Here is a 22,643-nt window from a genome sequence, read left to right as displayed (position 1 = left end):
AGGTCTCAGAAAGTACCATGACCCACTTACACACCCTTAACACCTCATCTCTACTTTGCATCAACTAACAATCAAATCAACAATTAAAAAGTTTTTAGAAATCAGGACTGACTTACTTCCCTGACAGAAATATTCTGCCCTCTCCCATTGAAACGAAGGAGCCGAGGTTCATATGTCTCTTCCTCCACGTGCCTGAAGCCAGACTCAGTTCCACCCTCCATCGTCCTGTTAAGAGATGTGACAAATGAGTGAGTGATTGGTTTCCCAACACTTTTAGCAATGTTTCATCAATGATGGGGGACACCAGAAATGGGCTTCGCACATTGCACCCATGTGGGGAATCAAACCTGGACCTTCAGCATCACAAGAGCACCTTAACCACTAAGCTACTCCACTATCAATCTGACAAAGGAAATACAAAAAAAGAAACATGACCAAGTTTAAAAAACACCATTTGAGTTGAACCATATACATCAATCAGCCAAATATGACAATACACTGAGAGAAACAAATAAAGGAAAAGAGGAAAATATAATCTTTTCATCACCAGCTTTGAATAGCCCTGTAGGGGGAAATCTGAGAATAAAGGAACACTACCATAAAGTGGTATCCCTTATAAAATGCAATATTCATAAAATGTGTGAAATTTCGGTAAGAGGAGAATATCGCCAATTTCCTCTGTAACTTTTTCTCACAAAGAGTGCCTTGACAATGTTTCATATATTTTGTTTTGCCTTGATTTTGTCTAGTAGTTCAACTCCACACTCAGCAATTTCACAGCTTTATCAAAGTGGGCAGAAAAAAATTGAAACCTCAACAAGACAATCCAGTGATTGATATCATATGCAACAATTCATGACATCATGGTGCAATGTCAGAAACAGAGTAAGCATTGGTTGCTGGAGACCAGTTCTAGCCTGTAAAGCTCACAAGAGCTGATTATTTGTTTACACTCTGTACAACTATTTCTGTGGTTGGACAATTGTTTTCGTAAGACACTAATAATTGCAATGATCACAGTAAAGAATGAACAGAAGCAGAGTCAGTGTTGAAAGCAGTGTTTAGAAAGTGCGTAAACATACATGATGCCCCGGGGGAAGTAAGACTTGAACAGTGAGGATTCGTGACCTTGAACTTCACGATGTTGAACAGCAGCATCATCCAAGAATGTGTCAAGCTCCACGGTCTTGTAGGCAACGGTTCCATATTCATCCTGGTGATATAACATGCATTTGATGTTGCCATAGAAATAATTATTGACTGGGTGGAAAAAAAACCTACAATGCATGGAGCGCTATCAGCAACAAAAATCATTTGTTTGATTCTTGTTTACAAAGCTGTACAATCACAGTCTTTTAACAATAAAGTCAATCAGTTAATCCTGTGATCAGCATACATGATTCACATAATTGGGAAACAATGACAATGAAACAATGTATCAACTAAGTCAGCAAGCCTGACCACCTGATCCCATTAGATGCCTTTCATGACAAATATGGGGTGCCAACCACTACTGTATTTGTACTGTTGGTACAACTGTCAAACACAGACAGATCACCATTCATGGAACAACACACCACAAGTGCATGGCAATGAGAACATTTGGCTGTCGATGTTAACTTAATAGACTCACATCTCATTAAATAATTTGAAAAGACTTTTCCCACAAACAAATATATTCAGAAAATGATTATCTGCACTAAACCAACAAAGAGAACCACACATGGAAGACAATATTTCCAAACCATCCACGAGAACTCGGAGACAGGGTTGGTCATAACCCAAGTTCAGGCAGGTGAAAGAGCAATACAGAAGACAAGAAAGCTCATAAAACTGCTAACACCACAGGTTCCATTCCTGTCCAGTGTTTGCCAGTACATTGGTTTTGGTTGGTTTGTTGTTTACACTGCACTTAGCAATATTCCAGCTATATGGTAACAGTCACTAAATGATGGAGCCTGGAAAATCCAGTGACCAGCAACATTAGTATCGTTCCACACAAATGGGATACGATGACGTGCTAACAAAGTCAGTGAGTCTGACCATAGGATCATATTTAATCGCATCTTACGACAAGCAAAGGTTGCTTTGGATCAATTCTGACCTTCATCAGTGTCAGTACATTACATATTTCTACACAAGGTATACCTGAGTACTGTTCTTGCCAATCCAGAAGTGGACATCATACTTCAGTTCTTCTGTTTCCTCCTCCTTGTATGTCTGAAATAGGAAAAGGGAAGGATCACATCCAGCCTTGATTCTAGTGTACCTTTACAATCATTCAGTAACTGGATATAAGGCAGACTTGCCACATTCATATCAGTTGTTGAGTCCATACCAGCATCATTTAAGCCACTCATTCTCAGTCACAATCATGTAAATCATACATTGAATGGAACTATTCTTGTATTCTTGACAGTGTTCAGGAAATTCAGCTCGTGGGCACAGGTTTACATGATGTCTACTGATTTATTTACCATGTAATTTGTTTCTGTGCCACCATACGCAATTTTGACAATCAAATTTAACCAAGATGATTGGCTGCGGTACGAATTCCCAAAACACAACAAGGGAGACCACCAAGTGTCGTTATCAAGAAAACTGAAATATGGGGCACTGCTTGAAACACATCTGTAAATGAATCTAAGACCTTACACCATTGCTGTGATGCGTATCTGTTATGTTGTCTAAATTATTTCCTACCGTATCTTGTGTAATTTTCATCCTCGAAGTAACTATTCAGGGGTTCCTTTCACAAAGCAACCTTTACTAATGTCGACCTTAACTCTAATTCTTTAATGTCGCACTAAGGTTACCTAGGTCTAAGGTAGAAGGATCTTTAAAGTTTCCATATTTTCACAAAGATACATTTCAATATTTAGCCAGAGTATCAGGACCTTCCCCAAGGACATAAATGACCCAAAGTTGTTACAACTGTGTGAGCATGTTTTACATTTCACGTTGCCCTGAAACATAGTTCATTCATATAAAGGCATAAAAGAATGATAGGGATAAAGACATAGAGACATGTTTGTCTCACTTCCCATTTTGAAGAAACCAAAGACATAAATTTTGGGGTCTTTGTAGAAACTTACTGGCATGGCTAATCAAGGTGAAAATTGGATTAATGTCCATGGTAACAGGTTCCTGGCACATCAAAGGGTGGCAACTCTGTATAGGGACTGACTGAGGATAATCACTGTTATGTTTTGATGATGTGTTAACTACTCACATTGAGGATGATGTATGAATCACCGTTGAAGAATTCACCATAATCAGCTTCAGGCCAGTCTTTCACTTCAAATTGCTGTTGACATAAAATGGGGAAAATTATTGTACTTGAAATGTTAAATACACAAATGCAGCAAAGAGTTTTCAACAGTCCTGGTACAGTCAGGCTGGTAAGGCTGATCATCTGATCAGGGCTCTTGCCTTCTCTATATGGATCTCCGACAGTGAACGGAATTGGTCAGACTCACTGACTTGGTTGAACACATCATCGTATCCCAGTTGTGTAGATCAATGCACATGCTGTTGATCACTGGAATGTCTAGTCCAGACTCGACTATTTACAGACCCCTGCCATATAGATGGAATATTGCTGAGTGCTGCTTTAAATGGCCAAATGAACAAGAGTCATTAGAAGATGAGATATCCCCCCCCCCCCCCAGCCACCACATATTTGAAAGGACAAATCACACAGTTACCTGATGTTTTCTTAGATTAAGTTTCCATGAAAGTCATGAAAAATATAAATGCCATATATCTGTAAACAGAAAAATGCACCACTTCAAGACCTGTCTCATATATCTGCCAAGATCTGTTGAAAGATATCATATGGTTTTTGAGTTGTGCTCCGGAAACGAAGCCTATAAGTAGAAGCCTAAAAACCTGTAAATAGCAAAAGGCACCACTTTAGGTTCTGACTGATGTATCTAACAAGTTTTGCAGAAAAATATTGAACGGTTTTTGAGTTCTGCTCCGGAAACGAAGCCCACCCCACCATTAGACCAACACCAAAATGTTCCATGGGAAAACAAAAAAAAATAAAAATGCAGACGGACGGACAGACAGATGAGACGTCGACTATATCTCCCCGCATTACATGCCAGGGGGATAACAACTAAATCTCCCTGAAAGCACTGTCCTGTGGAACCCACAAAAAACTTTTCAGAGAATACATAGCCTCCCAAGCTGTCTGCATCGCCAGAATGATGTGGGCACTCTCCTGGTCTGCACCAAGATATCATGAGGTACCAAACCTCCAACCTGCTATTAAATCCTGCCTTTGTCCACAAACCTCAATCCTCCAGATCTTCAGGCCTGGCTCCTGTCCTGCACCCTGCCAAGCGGGTTCAGCCTCTGCTGACTCCTCTGGAACAGGAAACTGAAACTTAGCAAGTCTTACCAATATGTAGACAAAATCGAGAATGGAAAGTGGCCCAAACTGCTTCAAACTTACAATTTCCCATGTATTCAGGATCAGTACCTAAAGATTCTTCCACATAAACTCTTTCAGAAAGTAGTCGCTTTATACGGTGTTTTGTTGCCATTGTGTATTGGTTATGCTCAAATAACAGCATGCTCGACTATTCATCATAAATGCCTTCCAAACCACTACATACTGGATTCTGACACTTCATAAATCATGCAGAAAATAATATTTGAAACATCAAACAAAGAAATTTATATAGGAAAGAATAACAATAGAATTGTTTCAAAGGCATTTAGAAGTTGGAGGGATCAAACTAAAAGTGCTTTATGGTTCAACTTCTTTATTCTACAAGGTCACAATGTTTCAAGACAGATTCTAGTCTCTTCTTCAGGTGAGGTGAGGGTAAAACTAAAGGGTTGCAGTATATATACACATAACAGTAGACTGATAACAATGGGTAACAAGATATACAGGTTTCTTGTTACCCATTGTTATCAGTCTACTGTTATGTGTATATATACTGCAACCCTTTAGTTATACCCTCACCTCACCTGAAGAAGAGACTAGAATCTGTCTTGAAACATTGTGACCTTGTAGAATAAAGAAGTTGAACCATAAAGCACTTTTAGTTTGATAACAATAGAATATAGGTATTTTGAAATCCAAAGTCTCAATAATACTAAACAAATATACAGGTCATTTGAACAAATTTGAAACAAGGATAAGCAACATATAACTGTACATATGTAAGAGAGACTTACTTTTGACCTGCTTTTCAGTGTCAGAGCCAAAAAGAGCCATGTTGGAATCCTTCCAGTCATATTTCTTGGCTTTCACTAATCCTGAAAAATACCATGGTTGCACATACTGAGATATAATTACACTGGAGTTGTCTTTTATTGTACAGATAGCATTACTTCAAAGGCAACATGGACCCTATCCTAAATAATTCTGCCATCTCAAACAAAAAAAAAGAATCATAAAATAAAGATAATAAAAAAATTCATTCATAATACCATGAAACTGTGCATCTTTCACACTTGATTACTATAAAACCCTTATGATATTTTGGACCGATCTAATTAAAAAACCTGGTCCCTTTTCCTCAAAGTGATCATAGCGCTACGACAGTCATAAGTCTATGTTAAAGTATTGGAGTTATGATCATCTTAGCTCTGTGACCATTTTGTGGAAAGGCTCACTGAAGTAGAAGCACATAAACTCTCAACATAATCATAACATGACCATTTCACAGAGTGAAACAGAATCAGGATATTTCAAAGATGGTTGTAAAATAAAATCTACAATACACTGACAATCTCAATATTACCATTCTAATACTAAATATGTTTCCTATGAGACGATCATGATAAAGACTATAAACAATGAATGAATCCTTACCTCTCATGATTGAGTAGGTGATGAATGACTTCGTTCAGAAACAGTTAACAAACTCTGGAACAGAAAAACAAACTCATCAAACATTTACCCTACACAGTTAACATCAAACTCAATGGTCAAACAAGAGGAAGACCTACAGAGGGAGTCCTAGCTTCAGCAAAGCCTGAGCTATTCTGATACACCTGACCTCATTCAAAAGCTATGACCACGCCTCCTCTGTTTGAGTGAGGTTACATGACCTTAATGGCGGATGGGGTCTTGTGAATCACTGAGTAAACGGTACAAGCCCTAGGCCAGAAATTTCACACATAAGATTAGACAGTTCAGTATCTTATCACCGCCTACACTTTTCTGTCACTGGTGTGCAACACTCCTTGCTTAATGGCTTGTTTTTATGAAAATGGAGATTTCTGAACAACAATACAAAATCAAGTGAATGAAACAAAACGAACAGCCAAGAAATAGTAAGTTAACATGACTGACAGATACATCTGAAGGACATGGAATGTTTAAGCTGTTCTGAATCATGAAGGAATTCCAATAATGGACACGAAAATGACCTCAGAATCAAACCCAGTTGTGTGTAACAAAGAAACCAACTGTCCACTGAACTAAACAAACGCATGAAACTACCAGCACATACATACAAACAGTATAAAAAATTTCATAAACATATCAACATGAAGACATAAGATCCAAAGCGTTCAGAGCATCCCAGATATATATTTAGCCCCAGCTGGGCTTCATTGAGGGGCAGTGGGGTAGCCTAGTTGTCAAAGTATTTGTTTGTCACACCGATGACCTGGGTTCTATTTCCAACATTGGCACAACGTGTGCACTCATTGATTTAACAAGTCCTGGGTATATCAACTGGCTGTGGTGTTCCAAATTCCTCGAACAAGTACATCATGTCATGTCAACTTTAAGTTAGCCTTTGCATCAGGAAGATATGATGAGATTATAAATAATTAACAGAGGAAAGAGGCCACAAGGAAGAGCTACTAGAAGATACATCAGCTGCACATCCGTGGTGCAGAATTTAATGTCTTCCTCAATTATCCTTGGAGTGCTGACTCTTCACACAGAACAAATCTACCAGAAGTCGCAATCATAAATTTACAATCATGAATTTATATCCACAAATTTCACAAATACAAATTTTACAAAATGAAAGAAATCAGTTTTGTTTGTTTATAATAGCAGACACCCTTATAAAGAAATGTTGCCATTAAAGTATCTTTAAGAAATTGTTATCAAGAAATTTAGTTTACTTCTCCCTTCAACTTGATTACTATCTGTCAAACATTTTTGTGTGTTGAATCACTATCACTGAAGCAGTAAGATTGCTGTCTGTCAATAATCAAGTCTCGACCAGACAACCCAGTGACTGATAACATGAACACCAAGATAGGCAGAATAACTGTCAACATTTCTCTACATTAAATTCAACTAATATGAATTAGGTGCTCAAACTCGGTGACTTGGCTGACAGATATCATGATGTAATGTTTGGTTGACACGATTGTTTTCAGACCACCACCGTACAACTGAAACAGTGCTGAGAGCAAATGAAGAGTTAAACAACTAGCAAAAACAAAAAAAACAACATAAATAAAACTAGCTCAGCCACAAATTCACCCAGGTTTTACCTCAGTCAATACCTCAGACTTGAACTATTTTGTATGATCAACTCAACTAACATTAGAGAAAAAATCTAAAGAAAGTAATTTGGCCGCTAGCCATATGCTACAACACGAGGCACATGAATGTTAGTCATCTACTTAATTGGTCTGAAACAGGTGAAACTGGAAATACCTCTGTGAACATGCATTTAAGGTTTTTCCTAGTGCTATTACACATCCTTCATTGCTTTTATTAAAATTCGAACTGGATCACCTTTCAACTTATTTTCCTTAAAATGTGAATGTTTGTTTGGTGTGCTAAGTCTTCGTCATCAGTGATGTTTGCTGAACAATCTTCCAGCATCCTTGACCTTCACGTCTGGGGCATCTGCACTACACAAGCTACGATGGCTATGAGTGAAAGTGCTCTTTGCTAGGAAAATGTTTAACACAAGCATCACACACAAAGCAGTTTTACTTCAACCTGAGTCACACAAATGAGTGTCCCCGAACCCCTAATTATTAGCTTCAGGGTCTTTGCAGGCAATAAGATGGTCTGTGATGTAATGGTACAGGGAACTATGGTTTGACAATTTCTTGAGACTAAGAGCCTGGAATGAATCATTAATCATACGGACTGATGTGAGAAAAGATGCATTCATTGTGCAAAACAGCCACTGGCAAGGTAGCCTGTGGCTAGTAAATAACCAGTCGGGCCATCAAATCTCCCCAGTCACTGGACAGAATGATGATTTTCATGGGGACATTTTGTAAGTATGTCATCAAGGTATGTATACTCAATCAATCATCATCCATTTGGTCAGTTAGAACCTGAATAAACTGACAGGGACCTATTATAACCCAAGACAGCTTATACTCCCACAGTTCTGACTAGTGTTTTAAGCAGTATAACTTGATTTGGGGAAAAAAAAACATGTTCAGCTTCATGTCATTTTTCATCCCAGTCCTTGTTTCTGGCTGCAGGCCACAGAAACAGCCTAAGCTTTGATTAAAATCTAGAAGAAATTAAAATTGTTAAGAATTATTTTTTCATTCCTGTTTTATACTAAGTCATCACAAGATCTATTTATAACATCTACTTACATCTGTGCTCCTGGAAGTATATACCAAATATATTGTTTGTAATCCAATAATCACAGAGCACGGAAAAAAGCTATTACTGAGTGAGTTTACTTTTATGCCATATAGCAGGAGTCAGGAAATAATTGCATCAGGACCAGGTAATCCTGTGATCAACTGCATGAGCATCAATCTAAGCAAATGGGAAACGATGCATCAACCAAGTCAACCTGACCACTCGATCCCATTAATCACCTTTAACAATAAGCATGGGTTACTGAAGATCCATTCTAAATTATCAAAAACAATTTAAAATATATAATGAAATATTTGAATAATAAAAGGAACATAACACTCACCTGCGTCTCTTTCAATGATACATATAAGAATCAAATTATACTTGTGCCAGTATTAATTGCACATACTCAACTTGTTATCACTACAAAGTAAACACATCACACACAATATATCCCCTCAATCACTGTCACTTAGTCTGTCTCTCAGTCCCTGAACCACATTATTTTCCCTTCTGTCTAGCCTTCTCTTCACTGCAAAAGCCCTCAATATACCAAGTCTAGCTTTCTCCAGGTTCAGACTCTGTTCTCCCTGGTGCTTCTTTTCAAATTGTAATAGGTTTGTTTGTTCCTATCAAAATTATATCTATTTAGAGACTAAGCATTAGGCTGTCACTATGAGAAGGGCGTGCCCCATAATGAGATCACGCGATATGAACATGGTGTCTCCATAGCAACCCTCAATAAATCTGCTCGTCAATAATCTGTACTGTATAAGCTTTGTACAGTATAGATGCCTGTGTATTTTGATATGGTTATTTCATTTGTGATACAACATTCAGATATGTTAAGAAACACTCCGTCCTTAGACAAATAATTATTGTTTTGCAATCATCTGGCTATTTCATTCTGTGAAATAGGGTGATAAGTCAATAATTATCTTAATCATATCCTAAAGTACCAGAACTCCACAATAATTTATCTTATCTGATATTTCTTGTACAGATAAGAGAGTTATAGTGAGTGAATGAGTATGTTGCCATTTATTTTAGCATCCTTGCGTAAAGTGGAAAGAAAGCTTGGGTTGATTCAGGTATTGAATGTTTACCACATCTGTATTACTGACAGACACAGGGATCATGCTGACAGGCCTAGAATCAAATGAGAGAGGACCTTAATTCAAACCAATATCATAAGTATAGCGAACTGGACAGCTGGACCAAGCATGCCTCCAGGTTCCAAGTGAGGGATTGCTGTGTGAGTGAGTGAGTTTACTTTTATGCCACAATAGTCCAGCAATATCACAACACGAGACCCAGAAAGGGGTGCACACATTGTGCCCATGTGGGAAATCGAACCCAGGTGTGATGAGTGAAGGCTTTAACCACTAGGCTATCCTACTTAACCCGAGGGATTATTTTTCCCCTTGACTGAGATGAAGCTGTGACTTGTGTAAAAGTCAATGTAGCAAACATTTCAGGAGGCATTCCATATTTTACTGAGCATACACATAGTAAATCTTACAGTCATCTTAGGCCATCTTAGGCCATACCTCCTGTTCACTCAAGAGGAACAGCTCACATCATGCCTCAGTTATCCCAACATGCACTATTCCATATGGCCTCTAGTAAGTACAGGCCTACCTTACAGACAGTGATCAGATCCTCAAAACTGAACTCATACACACCAAAACTAAACTCACATCCACCAAAAATGGACTCATTTCCACCAAAACAGAACAAAAATTACCAGAAACTGCCACAATATCCTCTAAAACTGAAACAAACCCCCTGTAACGGAAAACTAATCGTTTGAATGGAAACAAAACTCGCACATCAGCTACAACAGCTCAGAACGGTCGCCAAGCACACAGTCAGAGTCATCCAAAGCATCCAAAAACGGCAACCACAGCATCCTGAAACGGCATAAATATCATCAAAGATGGCGGCGAGGGGAGATCAATAGGCTATAGTCAATGATGTTCCATAACAGGGGGTTTCTTTCAGTCTTAGAGGATATTGTGGCAGTTTCTGGTGATTTTTGTTCTGTTTTGGTGGATATGAATTCAGTTTTGGTGTATATGAGTTCAGTTTTGATGATTTGTTCACCGTTTGTATGGTAGGCCTGAAGTAGAACACATGTGGCGAAGAACTCATCGAGCCAAGCTGACATTCAACATATTTACTTGAAACAACACTCTTGCATTTTTGAATAAAAATTTTAAAAAACGTACAACTGATTGAATTTAAATTGCATAATATGCAGCCAACAGCAATATCAGTGTCCTGACATGTGTACTAGTATATCAATTAAACATCATCACGAAGATGACTAAAACACATGAGGGTCATGTGATGCATAAAGCCTTCAAATCAGATCGTGAAATAGCCACTGGCCCCTTGCCCAAGGCTAGTAAAAATCCAGTCAGGCTTATCTCCACAGCCCTGCATGACTGGCTAATGAATTTTCATTGGATCAGTTTCAACTTTGTAATGCATCACTCTCTCCAACTTACTAATTATAAGTGATGATACACTTTAAAAACATGCAAGATTATTGCTCTTAATGCTGTTATTCCTTGAATATGAGCAAGAAGAAGTCCTAAACTTAAGCCATATAGGCAGGCAGTAATCAGAATGCTCTCTAGGAGGGTAGCTACAAAATAGTAAAATGTCAAGAAATTTCAAAATCTGGTATCATTTTCTATAAAATGTGTCTCAAATCTAAATATTTAATAAAAACAGCAAGTCACCACAGCATTTGTTTGACAAGTGAAGCCCCCTGTAAAAAGAAATATGTAAATAATAGTTCTCTTTAAAGTAAATTTTTTATATTTACTATTTCATGTGCTTTTTAAGAAAGATATTTCAGTACTGATATGAAATTAAGCACAAAAATCAAATTTCAAGGCAGTACATAGGACTTGACACATTAATTAACTTCTAAAAAACAGGAACTAAAAAAGAATATTGATTCATCAATGAAGGAAGATTTTTATAACAGCAAGATTTGTTAAAATGAATTTTTATATAGTAAATTCACACTAGTCTAATATTAAAAAATAGTAGAAAGTATGTTACCAGAGGGTATCAAAATTATCCCCAATTAAAACAGAATACTTATATTAAATTTGAAAAGGTAGATAACTCTTGTCCAGGTTTATCTCAGTATAAATATTTGTGTCACCAAAATATCATGAAGTCAATTAACTGTGTAACATACATAAGCACTCCTACTGTCACATCCCCTCACATATGGTGTGCACACAAACTACAGTATCCAAAATCTTTAATATTGGTACAGGTAGTAAATATCAATGTCTTTATACCAGTACATGTAACAGGAATACATGCTCTGACTACATGTAGTTATTAGACGTTCTCAATACAAGTGCAAATAACTAAAATACCTAGAATGCTCTCATTGTCTCAAACAAAGTACATGCATGTAGAACAGTAACAAAAAAATCTTTTAACACAAAGAATATTTAGTACTAGAATGCTCTCAACATACACACTTTCAAGAACTAGAATGCTCTTAAGTTCTTACAAGCTGTTCACAGGAACTAACTCTGCTGGCTCTAAGCTTGGGGACAGCAGGAATGATCAAAGTAAGTATGAGATTCAGGTGACACACCTTGCAGACAAGTGGCTTTTGATTTCATACATACACTGTGAGCAAACAAACAATTCATTCATATTCACATACACATTTATAAATTGTAATGTAAAAGTGCTGAAGCACAACATGTCACAACTGCTGATGCAGATAGCACAAAAAGAAGGATTGTGCCGAATCCACACTAAGGCTTTGTATTATTACTCATGTCAACCATCTCAATATATTTTGCTATGGTGATCAGCATTAATTCTAGGCTGCACCCATGCACTATTCATGCTTATCATTGTAAGGCACACAGTACAGATATGGATGAATTGGTGAAGTCATTGAGTTAGCTTTCGCTTGGCAACTCGGTGCAAAAAGGTTTTATAAATATGCATAAGTCACGGTCAGACTGATAATTATGCTTATTGTTGATGCGTCCATTTTTTTGTGTTGTATCAAATGTTTCCAGGTGAAAACTAAGATTTACAGTTTCAGCTTGACTAAGAAAACTACTCGGTAAGTGTTCAAGTGTTCAGATGTGTTGTTAAAGTACATTGAAAGTGGGTGGTATTTATAGTTTATCATTTATTCTTACATTCAAATTTTTCTCATACCAATGATAATCTTTTCATAAATGTGTTGACAATACTTTATTCAGGTTTTCTTCTTTAAATTGTTAACCTTCGCTGTATGGAATTTAGAAAACTAAATGAATTCATTCTCATTCTCATTCAGAAATAACACAAGATAATTTTCCAAAGACAGCCTGCACATGACTGCACTTGATGGTCACAGATGACAATATGAAGTATCAATATAGTGGACTTCAGGGAGAGCTTGTCAAGAGACATAACTGCTGCTCCTCATCAAGATACCACCAAAGGGAATTATCTCCCTTTTTTTCCTAAGCGTAATCTGCAATAGTCCCTGAAATGGACAACAAAGTGGCTAGCACAACTCACAAGAAATGTTACTCTTAATCAAACCCACAGTCTTTTCTAAAAGGCCCACATAACTGAGCACAGGTGGACCATAGCCTTGCTTTTCAGAAAGGCTAACAGGGTCTCTGCATCACACCTGTACTTTTTAAATGACATTTTAGCATTCCAGTTATCTGCCAGGTTCTTTCCAAAACACTACCCTTGTTCTACTTTGTACATGACCTATCCACAGAGCAGTCCTTGCATGTTTGCATAACAGAAATTATCAAAATGAACACATTTTTTTGTCAGCCAACTAATCCAACCATCAATGACCCTACTGTCATTTAAAATAAACAAGAAATATAAAAGGAAACAATGAACACAATGTCAAGACACTCAAATGTCAAGACACCCAAGGCAATCAATCAGTTTTGGCAGATTAATATCTGATTCCGATCAACCAAGTGGCAAGGGGAGTATGGAAAATAAAATTATAATAATAACATATTAATCATATTCAAATATTGATCTGTATGCAATCGCAGCCATGATGAAAAAATATTTACTGACAAGAACTATTTCACCATATAAATCATCCCAGTAATTAGGGCTTCTTGCCATAAGGCAGAAGACCTATTGTAATTACTGATGTTTTTATTATTATTTATTTTTCCGCCGTATTTTGTGCCAGCGATACAAAGAGCACCAGTGGACAGAATCGCTTGAAAAAAATCAGGCAGATGCGCACCGAGGTGTAGATATTCCCCATTAAAATCTCTAGGCTGTGGGTCCAATAGCAAAGGGCAGATAAATCAAAATTAATTCAAAATTTTCAATTTGAAATGCAATAATCTCCAAAACTACTGCTGCAATGACTACCAAACTTCTTGAGCAGATGCGCAATCAAAATGTCTACAATTTCATCTGTTGCGCCGAGTCGCTAAAATGCACCGTTTGGCCGCTATTTGCGATTGAAGTTTTTGCTGCTGTTTTTCAGCCCAATTCTGACTACTTTGCTCCCAAAATCTGCTGCACTACAACTACAACAGCTACCGCTTTCAAACTTGCCATACTTTGTCTCTAGGCACCTCCCTACGCAACGACATCGTCAAATGCGACAGTGTGGATTTGATGGCCGCCATATTGGATACTACTTCGGGGCAAAAGTTGTCTTCAAAAACGTATACAGGCTTCTCTGTGATTTTTTTTGCAAGGCAAACTTAGCAGCTACAACGCTTGAAATACATGTTCTGAAGTTGTTTTTGGCTGGTGAACAATTTTTGTTCTTAGTCATATATCAAAAGTCACGTGATGCGGCGGCCATATTGGATTGAAGCTGTTGAAAGGAAATTTGCAGATTTTGTGAAGTACGCATTTTCCGCAATCCATAACTCTGAAAATATTTACTGCAGAACATTGTGATTTTGCAGATATAGAACAGGTACCTGATATACGTACCAAGTGGAAGTATATTGCGATATCTTGCTTAGTTACGCATGTTCAGATGTTTACTTTTGTTGTTTATTTTCAACTCAGATGTATTTTCAAAAAATCGCAGCACCATTACTATTACAGCTATGCAGCTACAATCTTGCAGTGTGCTGTAACTTGATGTGTTAAACATTTTTTGTTCTTTGATGCATGTCAAAATGTGAATTGTTTGGCCGCCATATTGGATTTCAGCAGATTCTGGTGACACTACATTTGAAACGCTGTATCTACTACAGTTCTACACATAATGACGTGAAAATCGGCATAGAGCATCAGCATGAGATGCTTAACATTTCCTGTTCTTACATGTATATCAAAAGTTTCATCATTTGGCGGTCATATGGCTTTGAAAATTGGAGAAATCTAATATGCGTCTAAAACGGCATAAAACAGCATGTAACTCCATTACTATTAATCCAATCGCTTCCATATTTTGCATGTGGCTTGTTCATGTGAAGCCGAACATTTTTGGGCGGGGGTCAAAATTCGATATCTCTAACCGTTTGGCCGCCATCTTGGATTGAAGTTTTTCGTTTATCGGGGTTGCCATAGAAACAAAAGTTGAAATCCGAATGACTTGGGTTTTACAGCACTGATACACACAGTCAAGGGGATGCAGTGTGCAAAATCTCAACTCCGTACATTGAATAGTTTCCGAGATAATGGAGATACAGTATTTTGACGGACAGACATACGAACAGACAACGGACAAGTTTGTCAGCAAATCTAACCAGCGCATATGATACAGCGGGTCCGGGCAAAGCAGAAACACTAATTCCTTTTAGCCTATATGCCATAACAATGTCGCCTTAGCTCGCGAAAAAAAGTGCTTTTTCTTGTGTCTAACCAGTTAAATGACCTTGACACGTGACCTTGGTGACCTTGACTTAAAAAAAATTGTTTGTTTGGCATGCTATCAAATGCAAGTGTCAAAACCCCGAAAAACTCAAAAATAACGATTTTTCTTATTAGGGCTTCTTGCCATAAGGCAGAAGACCTATTGTAATTACTGATGTTTTTATTATTATTTATTTTTCCGCCGTATTTTGTGCCAGCGATACAAAGAGCACCAGTGGACAGAATCGCTTGAAAAAAATCAGGCAGATGCGCACCGAGGTGTAGATATTCCCCATTAAAATCTCTAGGCTGTGGGTCCAATAGCAAAGGGCAGATAAATCAAAATTAATTCAAAATTTTCAATTTGAAATGCAATAATCTCCAAAACTACTGCTGCAATGACTACCAAACTTCTTGAGCAGATGCGCAATCAAAATGTCTACAATTTCATCTGTTGCGCCGAGTCGCTAAAATGCACCGTTTGGCCGCTATTTGCGATTGAAGTTTTTGCTGCTGTTTTTCAGCCCAATTCTGACTACTTTGCTCCCAAAATCTGCTGCACTACAACTACAACAGCTACCGCTTTCAAACTTGCCATACTTTGTCTCTAGGCACCTCCCTACGCAACGACATCGTCAAATGCGACAGTGTGGATTTGATGGCCGCCATATTGGATACTACTTCGGGGCAAAAGTTGTCTTCAAAAACGTATACAGGCTTCTCTGTGATTTTTTTTGCAAGGCAAACTTAGCAGCTACAACGCTTGAAATACATGTTCTGAAGTTGTTTTTGGCTGGTGAACAATTTTTGTTCTTAGTCATATATCAAAAGTCACGTGATGCGGCGGCCATATTGGATTGAAGCTGTTGAAAGGAAATTTGCAGATTTTGTGAAGTACGCATTTTCCGCAATCCATAACTCTGAAAATATTTACTGCAGAACATTGTGATTTTGCAGATATAGAACAGGTACCTGATATACGTACCAAGTGGAAGTATATTGCGATATCTTGCTTAGTTACGCATGTTCAGATGTTTACTTTTGTTGTTTATTTTCAACTCAGATGTATTTTCAAAAAATCGCAGCACCATTACTATTACAGCTATGCAGCTACAATCTTGCAGTGTGCTGTAACTTGATGTGTTAAACATTTTTTGTTCTTTGATGCATGTCAAAATGTGAATTGTTTGGCCGCCATATTGGATTTCAGCAGATTCTGGTGACACTACATTTGAAACGCTGTATCTACTACAGTTCTACACATAATGACGTGAAAATCGGCATAGAGCATCAGCATGAGATGCTTAACATTTCCTGTTCTTACATGTATATCAAAAGTTTCATCATTTGGCGGTCATATGGCTTTGAAAATTGGAGAAATCTAATATGCGTCTAAAACGGCATAAAACAGCATGTAACTCCATTACTATTAATCCAATCGCTTCCATATTTTGCATGTGGCTTGTTCATGTGAAGCCGAACATTTTTGGGCGGGGGTCAAAATTCGATATCTCTAACCGTTTGGCCGCCATCTTGGATTGAAGTTTTTCGTTTATCGGGGTTGCCATAGAAACAAAAGTTGAAATCCGAATGACTTGGGTTTTACAGCACTGATACACACAGTCAAGGGGATGCAGTGTGCAAAATCTCAACTCCGTACATTGAATAGTTTCCGAGATAATGGAGATACAGTATTTTGACGGACAGACATACGAACAGACAACGGACAAGTTTGTCAGCAAATCTAACCAGCGCATATGATACAGCGGGTCCGGGCAAAGCAGAAACACTAATTCCTTTTAGCCTATATGCCATAACAATGTCGCCTTAGCTCGCGAAAAAAAGTGCTTTTTCTTGTGTCTAACCAGTTAAATGACCTTGACACGTGACCTTGGTGACCTTGACTTAAAAAAAATTGTTTGTTTGGCATGCTATCAAATGCAAGTGTCAAAACCCCGAAAAACTCAAAAATAACGATTTTTCTTATTAGGGCTTCTTGCCATAAGGCAGAAGACCTATTGTAATTACTGATGTTTTTATTATTATTTATTTTTCCGCCGTATTTTGTGCCAGCGATACAAAGAGCACCAGTGGACAGAATCGCTTGAAAAAAATCAGGCAGATGCGCACCGAGGTGTAGATATTCCCCATTAAAATCTCTAGGCTGTGGGTCCAATAGCAAAGGGCAGATAAATCAAAATTAATTCAAAATTTTCAATTTGAAATGCAATAATCTCCAAAACTACTGCTGCAATGACTACCAAACTTCTTGAGCAGATGCGCAATCAAAATGTCTACAATTTCATCTGTTGCGCCGAGTCGCTAAAATGCACCGTTTGGCCGCTATTTGCGATTGAAGTTTTTGCTGCTGTTTTTCAGCCCAATTCTGACTACTTTGCTCCCAAAATCTGCTGCACTACAACTACAACAGCTACCGCTTTCAAACTTGCCATACTTTGTCTCTAGGCACCTCCCTACGCAACGACATCGTCAAATGCGACAGTGTGGATTTGATGGCCGCCATATTGGATACTACTTCGGGGCAAAAGTTGTCTTCAAAAACGTATACAGGCTTCTCTGTGATTTTTTTTGCAAGGCAAACTTAGCAGCTACAACGCTTGAAATACATGTTCTGAAGTTGTTTTTGGCTGGTGAACAATTTTTGTTCTTAGTCATATATCAAAAGTCACGTGATGCGGCGGCCATATTGGATTGAAGCTGTTGAAAGGAAATTTGCAGATTTTGTGAAGTACGCATTTTCCGCAATCCATAACTCTGAAAATATTTACTGCAGAACATTGTGATTTTGCAGATATAGAACAGGTACCTGATATACGTACCAAGTGGAAGTATATTGCGATATCTTGCTTAGTTACGCATGTTCAGATGTTTACTTTTGTTGTTTATTTTCAACTCAGATGTATTTTCAAAAAATCGCAGCACCATTACTATTACAGCTATGCAGCTACAATCTTGCAGTGTGCTGTAACTTGATGTGTTAAACATTTTTTGTTCTTTGATGCATGTCAAAATGTGAATTGTTTGGCCGCCATATTGGATTTCAGCAGATTCTGGTGACACTACATTTGAAACGCTGTATCTACTACAGTTCTACACATAATGACGTGAAAATCGGCATAGAGCATCAGCATGAGATGCTTAACATTTCCTGTTCTTACATGTATATCAAAAGTTTCATCATTTGGCGGTCATATGGCTTTGAAAATTGGAGAAATCTAATATGCGTCTAAAACGGCATAAAACAGCATGTAACTCCATTACTATTAATCCAATCGCTTCCATATTTTGCATGTGGCTTGTTCATGTGAAGCCGAACATTTTTGGGCGGGGGTCAAAATTCGATATCTCTAACCGTTTGGCCGCCATCTTGGATTGAAGTTTTTCGTTTATCGGGGTTGCCATAGAAACAAAAGTTGAAATCCGAATGACTTGGGTTTTACAGCACTGATACACACAGTCAAGGGGATGCAGTGTGCAAAATCTCAACTCCGTACATTGAATAGTTTCCGAGATAATGGAGATACAGTATTTTGACGGACAGACATACGAACAGACAACGGACAAGTTTGTCAGCAAATCTAACCAGCGCATATGATACAGCGGGTCCGGGCAAAGCAGAAACACTAATTCCTTTTAGCCTATATGCCATAACAATGTCGCCTTAGCTCGCGAAAAAAAGTGCTTTTTCTTGTGTCTAACCAGTTAAATGACCTTGACACGTGACCTTGGTGACCTTGACTTAAAAAAAATTGTTTGTTTGGCATGCTATCAAATGCAAGTGTCAAAACCCCGAAAAACTCAAAAATAACGATTTTTCTTATTAGGGCTTCTTGCCATAAGGCAGAAGACCTATTGTAATTACTGATGTTTTTATTATTATTTATTTTTCCGCCGTATTTTGTGCCAGCGATACAAAGAGCACCAGTGGACAGAATCGCTTGAAAAAAATCAGGCAGATGCGCACCGAGGTGTAGATATTCCCCATTAAAATCTCTAGGCTGTGGGTCCAATAGCAAAGGGCAGATAAATCAAAATTAATTCAAAATTTTCAATTTGAAATGCAATAATCTCCAAAACTACTGCTGCAATGACTACCAAACTTCTTGAGCAGATGCGCAATCAAAATGTCTACAATTTCATCTGTTGCGCCGAGTCGCTAAAATGCACCGTTTGGCCGCTATTTGCGATTGAAGTTTTTGCTGCTGTTTTTCAGCCCAATTCTGACTACTTTGCTCCCAAAATCTGCTGCACTACAACTACAACAGCTACCGCTTTCAAACTTGCCATACTTTGTCTCTAGGCACCTCCCTACGCAACGACATCGTCAAATGCGACAGTGTGGATTTGATGGCCGCCATATTGGATACTACTTCGGGGCAAAAGTTGTCTTCAAAAACGTATACAGGCTTCTCTGTGATTTTTTTTGCAAGGCAAACTTAGCAGCTACAACGCTTGAAATACATGTTCTGAAGTTGTTTTTGGCTGGTGAACAATTTTTGTTCTTAGTCATATATCAAAAGTCACGTGATGCGGCGGCCATATTGGATTGAAGCTGTTGAAAGGAAATTTGCAGATTTTGTGAAGTACGCATTTTCCGCAATCCATAACTCTGAAAATATTTACTGCAGAACATTGTGATTTTGCAGATATAGAACAGGTACCTGATATACGTACCAAGTGGAAGTATATTGCGATATCTTGCTTAGTTACGCATGTTCAGATGTTTACTTTTGTTGTTTATTTTCAACTCAGATGTATTTTCAAAAAATCGCAGCACCATTACTATTACAGCTATGCAGCTACAATCTTGCAGTGTGCTGTAACTTGATGTGTTAAACATTTTTTGTTCTTTGATGCATGTCAAAATGTGAATTGTTTGGCCGCCATATTGGATTTCAGCAGATTCTGGTGACACTACATTTGAAACGCTGTATCTACTACAGTTCTACACATAATGACGTGAAAATCGGCATAGAGCATCAGCATGAGATGCTTAACATTTCCTGTTCTTACATGTATATCAAAAGTTTCATCATTTGGCGGTCATATGGCTTTGAAAATTGGAGAAATCTAATATGCGTCTAAAACGGCATAAAACAGCATGTAACTCCATTACTATTAATCCAATCGCTTCCATATTTTGCATGTGGCTTGTTCATGTGAAGCCGAACATTTTTGGGCGGGGGTCAAAATTCGATATCTCTAACCGTTTGGCCGCCATCTTGGATTGAAGTTTTTCGTTTATCGGGGTTGCCATAGAAACAAAAGTTGAAATCCGAATGACTTGGGTTTTACAGCACTGATACACACAGTCAAGGGGATGCAGTGTGCAAAATCTCAACTCCGTACATTGAATAGTTTCCGAGATAATGGAGATACAGTATTTTGACGGACAGACATACGAACAGACAACGGACAAGTTTGTCAGCAAATCTAACCAGCGCATATGATACAGCGGGTCCGGGCAAAGCAGAAACACTAATTCCTTTTAGCCTATATGCCATAACAATGTCGCCTTAGCTCGCGAAAAAAAGTGCTTTTTCTTGTGTCTAACCAGTTAAATGACCTTGACACGTGACCTTGGTGACCTTGACTTAAAAAAAATTGTTTGTTTGGCATGCTATCAAATGCAAGTGTCAAAACCCCGAAAAACTCAAAAATAACGATTTTTCTTATTAGGGCTTCTTGCCATAAGGCAGAAGACCTATTGTAATTACTGATGTTTTTATTATTATTTATTTTTCCGCCGTATTTTGTGCCAGCGATACAAAGAGCACCAGTGGACAGAATCGCTTGAAAAAAATCAGGCAGATGCGCACCGAGGTGTAGATATTCCCCATTAAAATCTCTAGGCTGTGGGTCCAATAGCAAAGGGCAGATAAATCAAAATTAATTCAAAATTTTCAATTTGAAATGCAATAATCTCCAAAACTACTGCTGCAATGACTACCAAACTTCTTGAGCAGATGCGCAATCAAAATGTCTACAATTTCATCTGTTGCGCCGAGTCGCTAAAATGCACCGTTTGGCCGCTATTTGCGATTGAAGTTTTTGCTGCTGTTTTTCAGCCCAATTCTGACTACTTTGCTCCCAAAATCTGCTGCACTACAACTACAACAGCTACCGCTTTCAAACTTGCCATACTTTGTCTCTAGGCACCTCCCTACGCAACGACATCGTCAAATGCGACAGTGTGGATTTGATGGCCGCCATATTGGATACTACTTCGGGGCAAAAGTTGTCTTCAAAAACGTATACAGGCTTCTCTGTGATTTTTTTTGCAAGGCAAACTTAGCAGCTACAACGCTTGAAATACATGTTCTGAAGTTGTTTTTGGCTGGTGAACAATTTTTGTTCTTAGTCATATATCAAAAGTCACGTGATGCGGCGGCCATATTGGATTGAAGCTGTTGAAAGGAAATTTGCAGATTTTGTGAAGTACGCATTTTCCGCAATCCATAACTCTGAAAATATTTACTGCAGAACATTGTGATTTTGCAGATATAGAACAGGTACCTGATATACGTACCAAGTGGAAGTATATTGCGATATCTTGCTTAGTTACGCATGTTCAGATGTTTACTTTTGTTGTTTATTTTCAACTCAGATGTATTTTCAAAAAATCGCAGCACCATTACTATTACAGCTATGCAGCTACAATCTTGCAGTGTGCTGTAACTTGATGTGTTAAACATTTTTTGTTCTTTGATGCATGTCAAAATGTGAATTGTTTGGCCGCCATATTGGATTTCAGCAGATTCTGGTGACACTACATTTGAAACGCTGTATCTACTACAGTTCTACACATAATGACGTGAAAATCGGCATAGAGCATCAGCATGAGATGCTTAACATTTCCTGTTCTTACATGTATATCAAAAGTTTCATCATTTGGCGGTCATATGGCTTTGAAAATTGGAGAAATCTAATATGCGTCTAAAACGGCATAAAACAGCATGTAACTCCATTACTATTAATCCAATCGCTTCCATATTTTGCATGTGGCTTGTTCATGTGAAGCCGAACATTTTTGGGCGGGGGTCAAAATTCGATATCTCTAACCGTTTGGCCGCCATCTTGGATTGAAGTTTTTCGTTTATCGGGGTTGCCATAGAAACAAAAGTTGAAATCCGAATGACTTGGGTTTTACAGCACTGATACACACAGTCAAGGGGATGCAGTGTGCAAAATCTCAACTCCGTACATTGAATAG

At 38.1% G+C, this 22,643-nt stretch overlaps 1 protein-coding gene across 1 annotated transcript in view; it reads right to left on the bottom strand.

Moving 5' to 3' along the window:
- LOC137295746 (gelsolin-like protein 2) overlaps window positions 1-22,643 on the bottom strand; it is a 42,615-nt gene that overhangs the window by 9,077 nt on the left and 10,895 nt on the right. Inside the window, exons 2-8 of the mRNA XM_067827277.1 lie at window positions 5,837-5,890; window positions 5,197-5,277; window positions 4,301-4,374; window positions 3,233-3,307; window positions 2,149-2,220; window positions 1,083-1,213; window positions 117-225 (exon numbers count right to left, since the gene is read on the bottom strand). Of these exons, the coding sequence (XP_067683378.1) occupies window positions 117-225; window positions 1,083-1,213; window positions 2,149-2,220; window positions 3,233-3,307; window positions 4,301-4,374; window positions 5,197-5,277; window positions 5,837-5,843 (549 nt within the window). The 5' untranslated portion in view covers window positions 5,844-5,890. The remainder of the gene's footprint in view (window positions 1-116; window positions 226-1,082; window positions 1,214-2,148; window positions 2,221-3,232; window positions 3,308-4,300; window positions 4,375-5,196; window positions 5,278-5,836; window positions 5,891-22,643) is intronic.

This window comes from Haliotis asinina, chromosome 9, assembly GCF_037392515.1.
Source record: "Haliotis asinina isolate JCU_RB_2024 chromosome 9, JCU_Hal_asi_v2, whole genome shotgun sequence".
Classification (NCBI taxonomy): domain Eukaryota; kingdom Metazoa; phylum Mollusca; class Gastropoda; order Lepetellida; family Haliotidae; genus Haliotis; species Haliotis asinina.
Note: the sequence above shows the minus strand (reverse complement) of the source record. Positions and strands in the feature narration are given on the sequence as shown.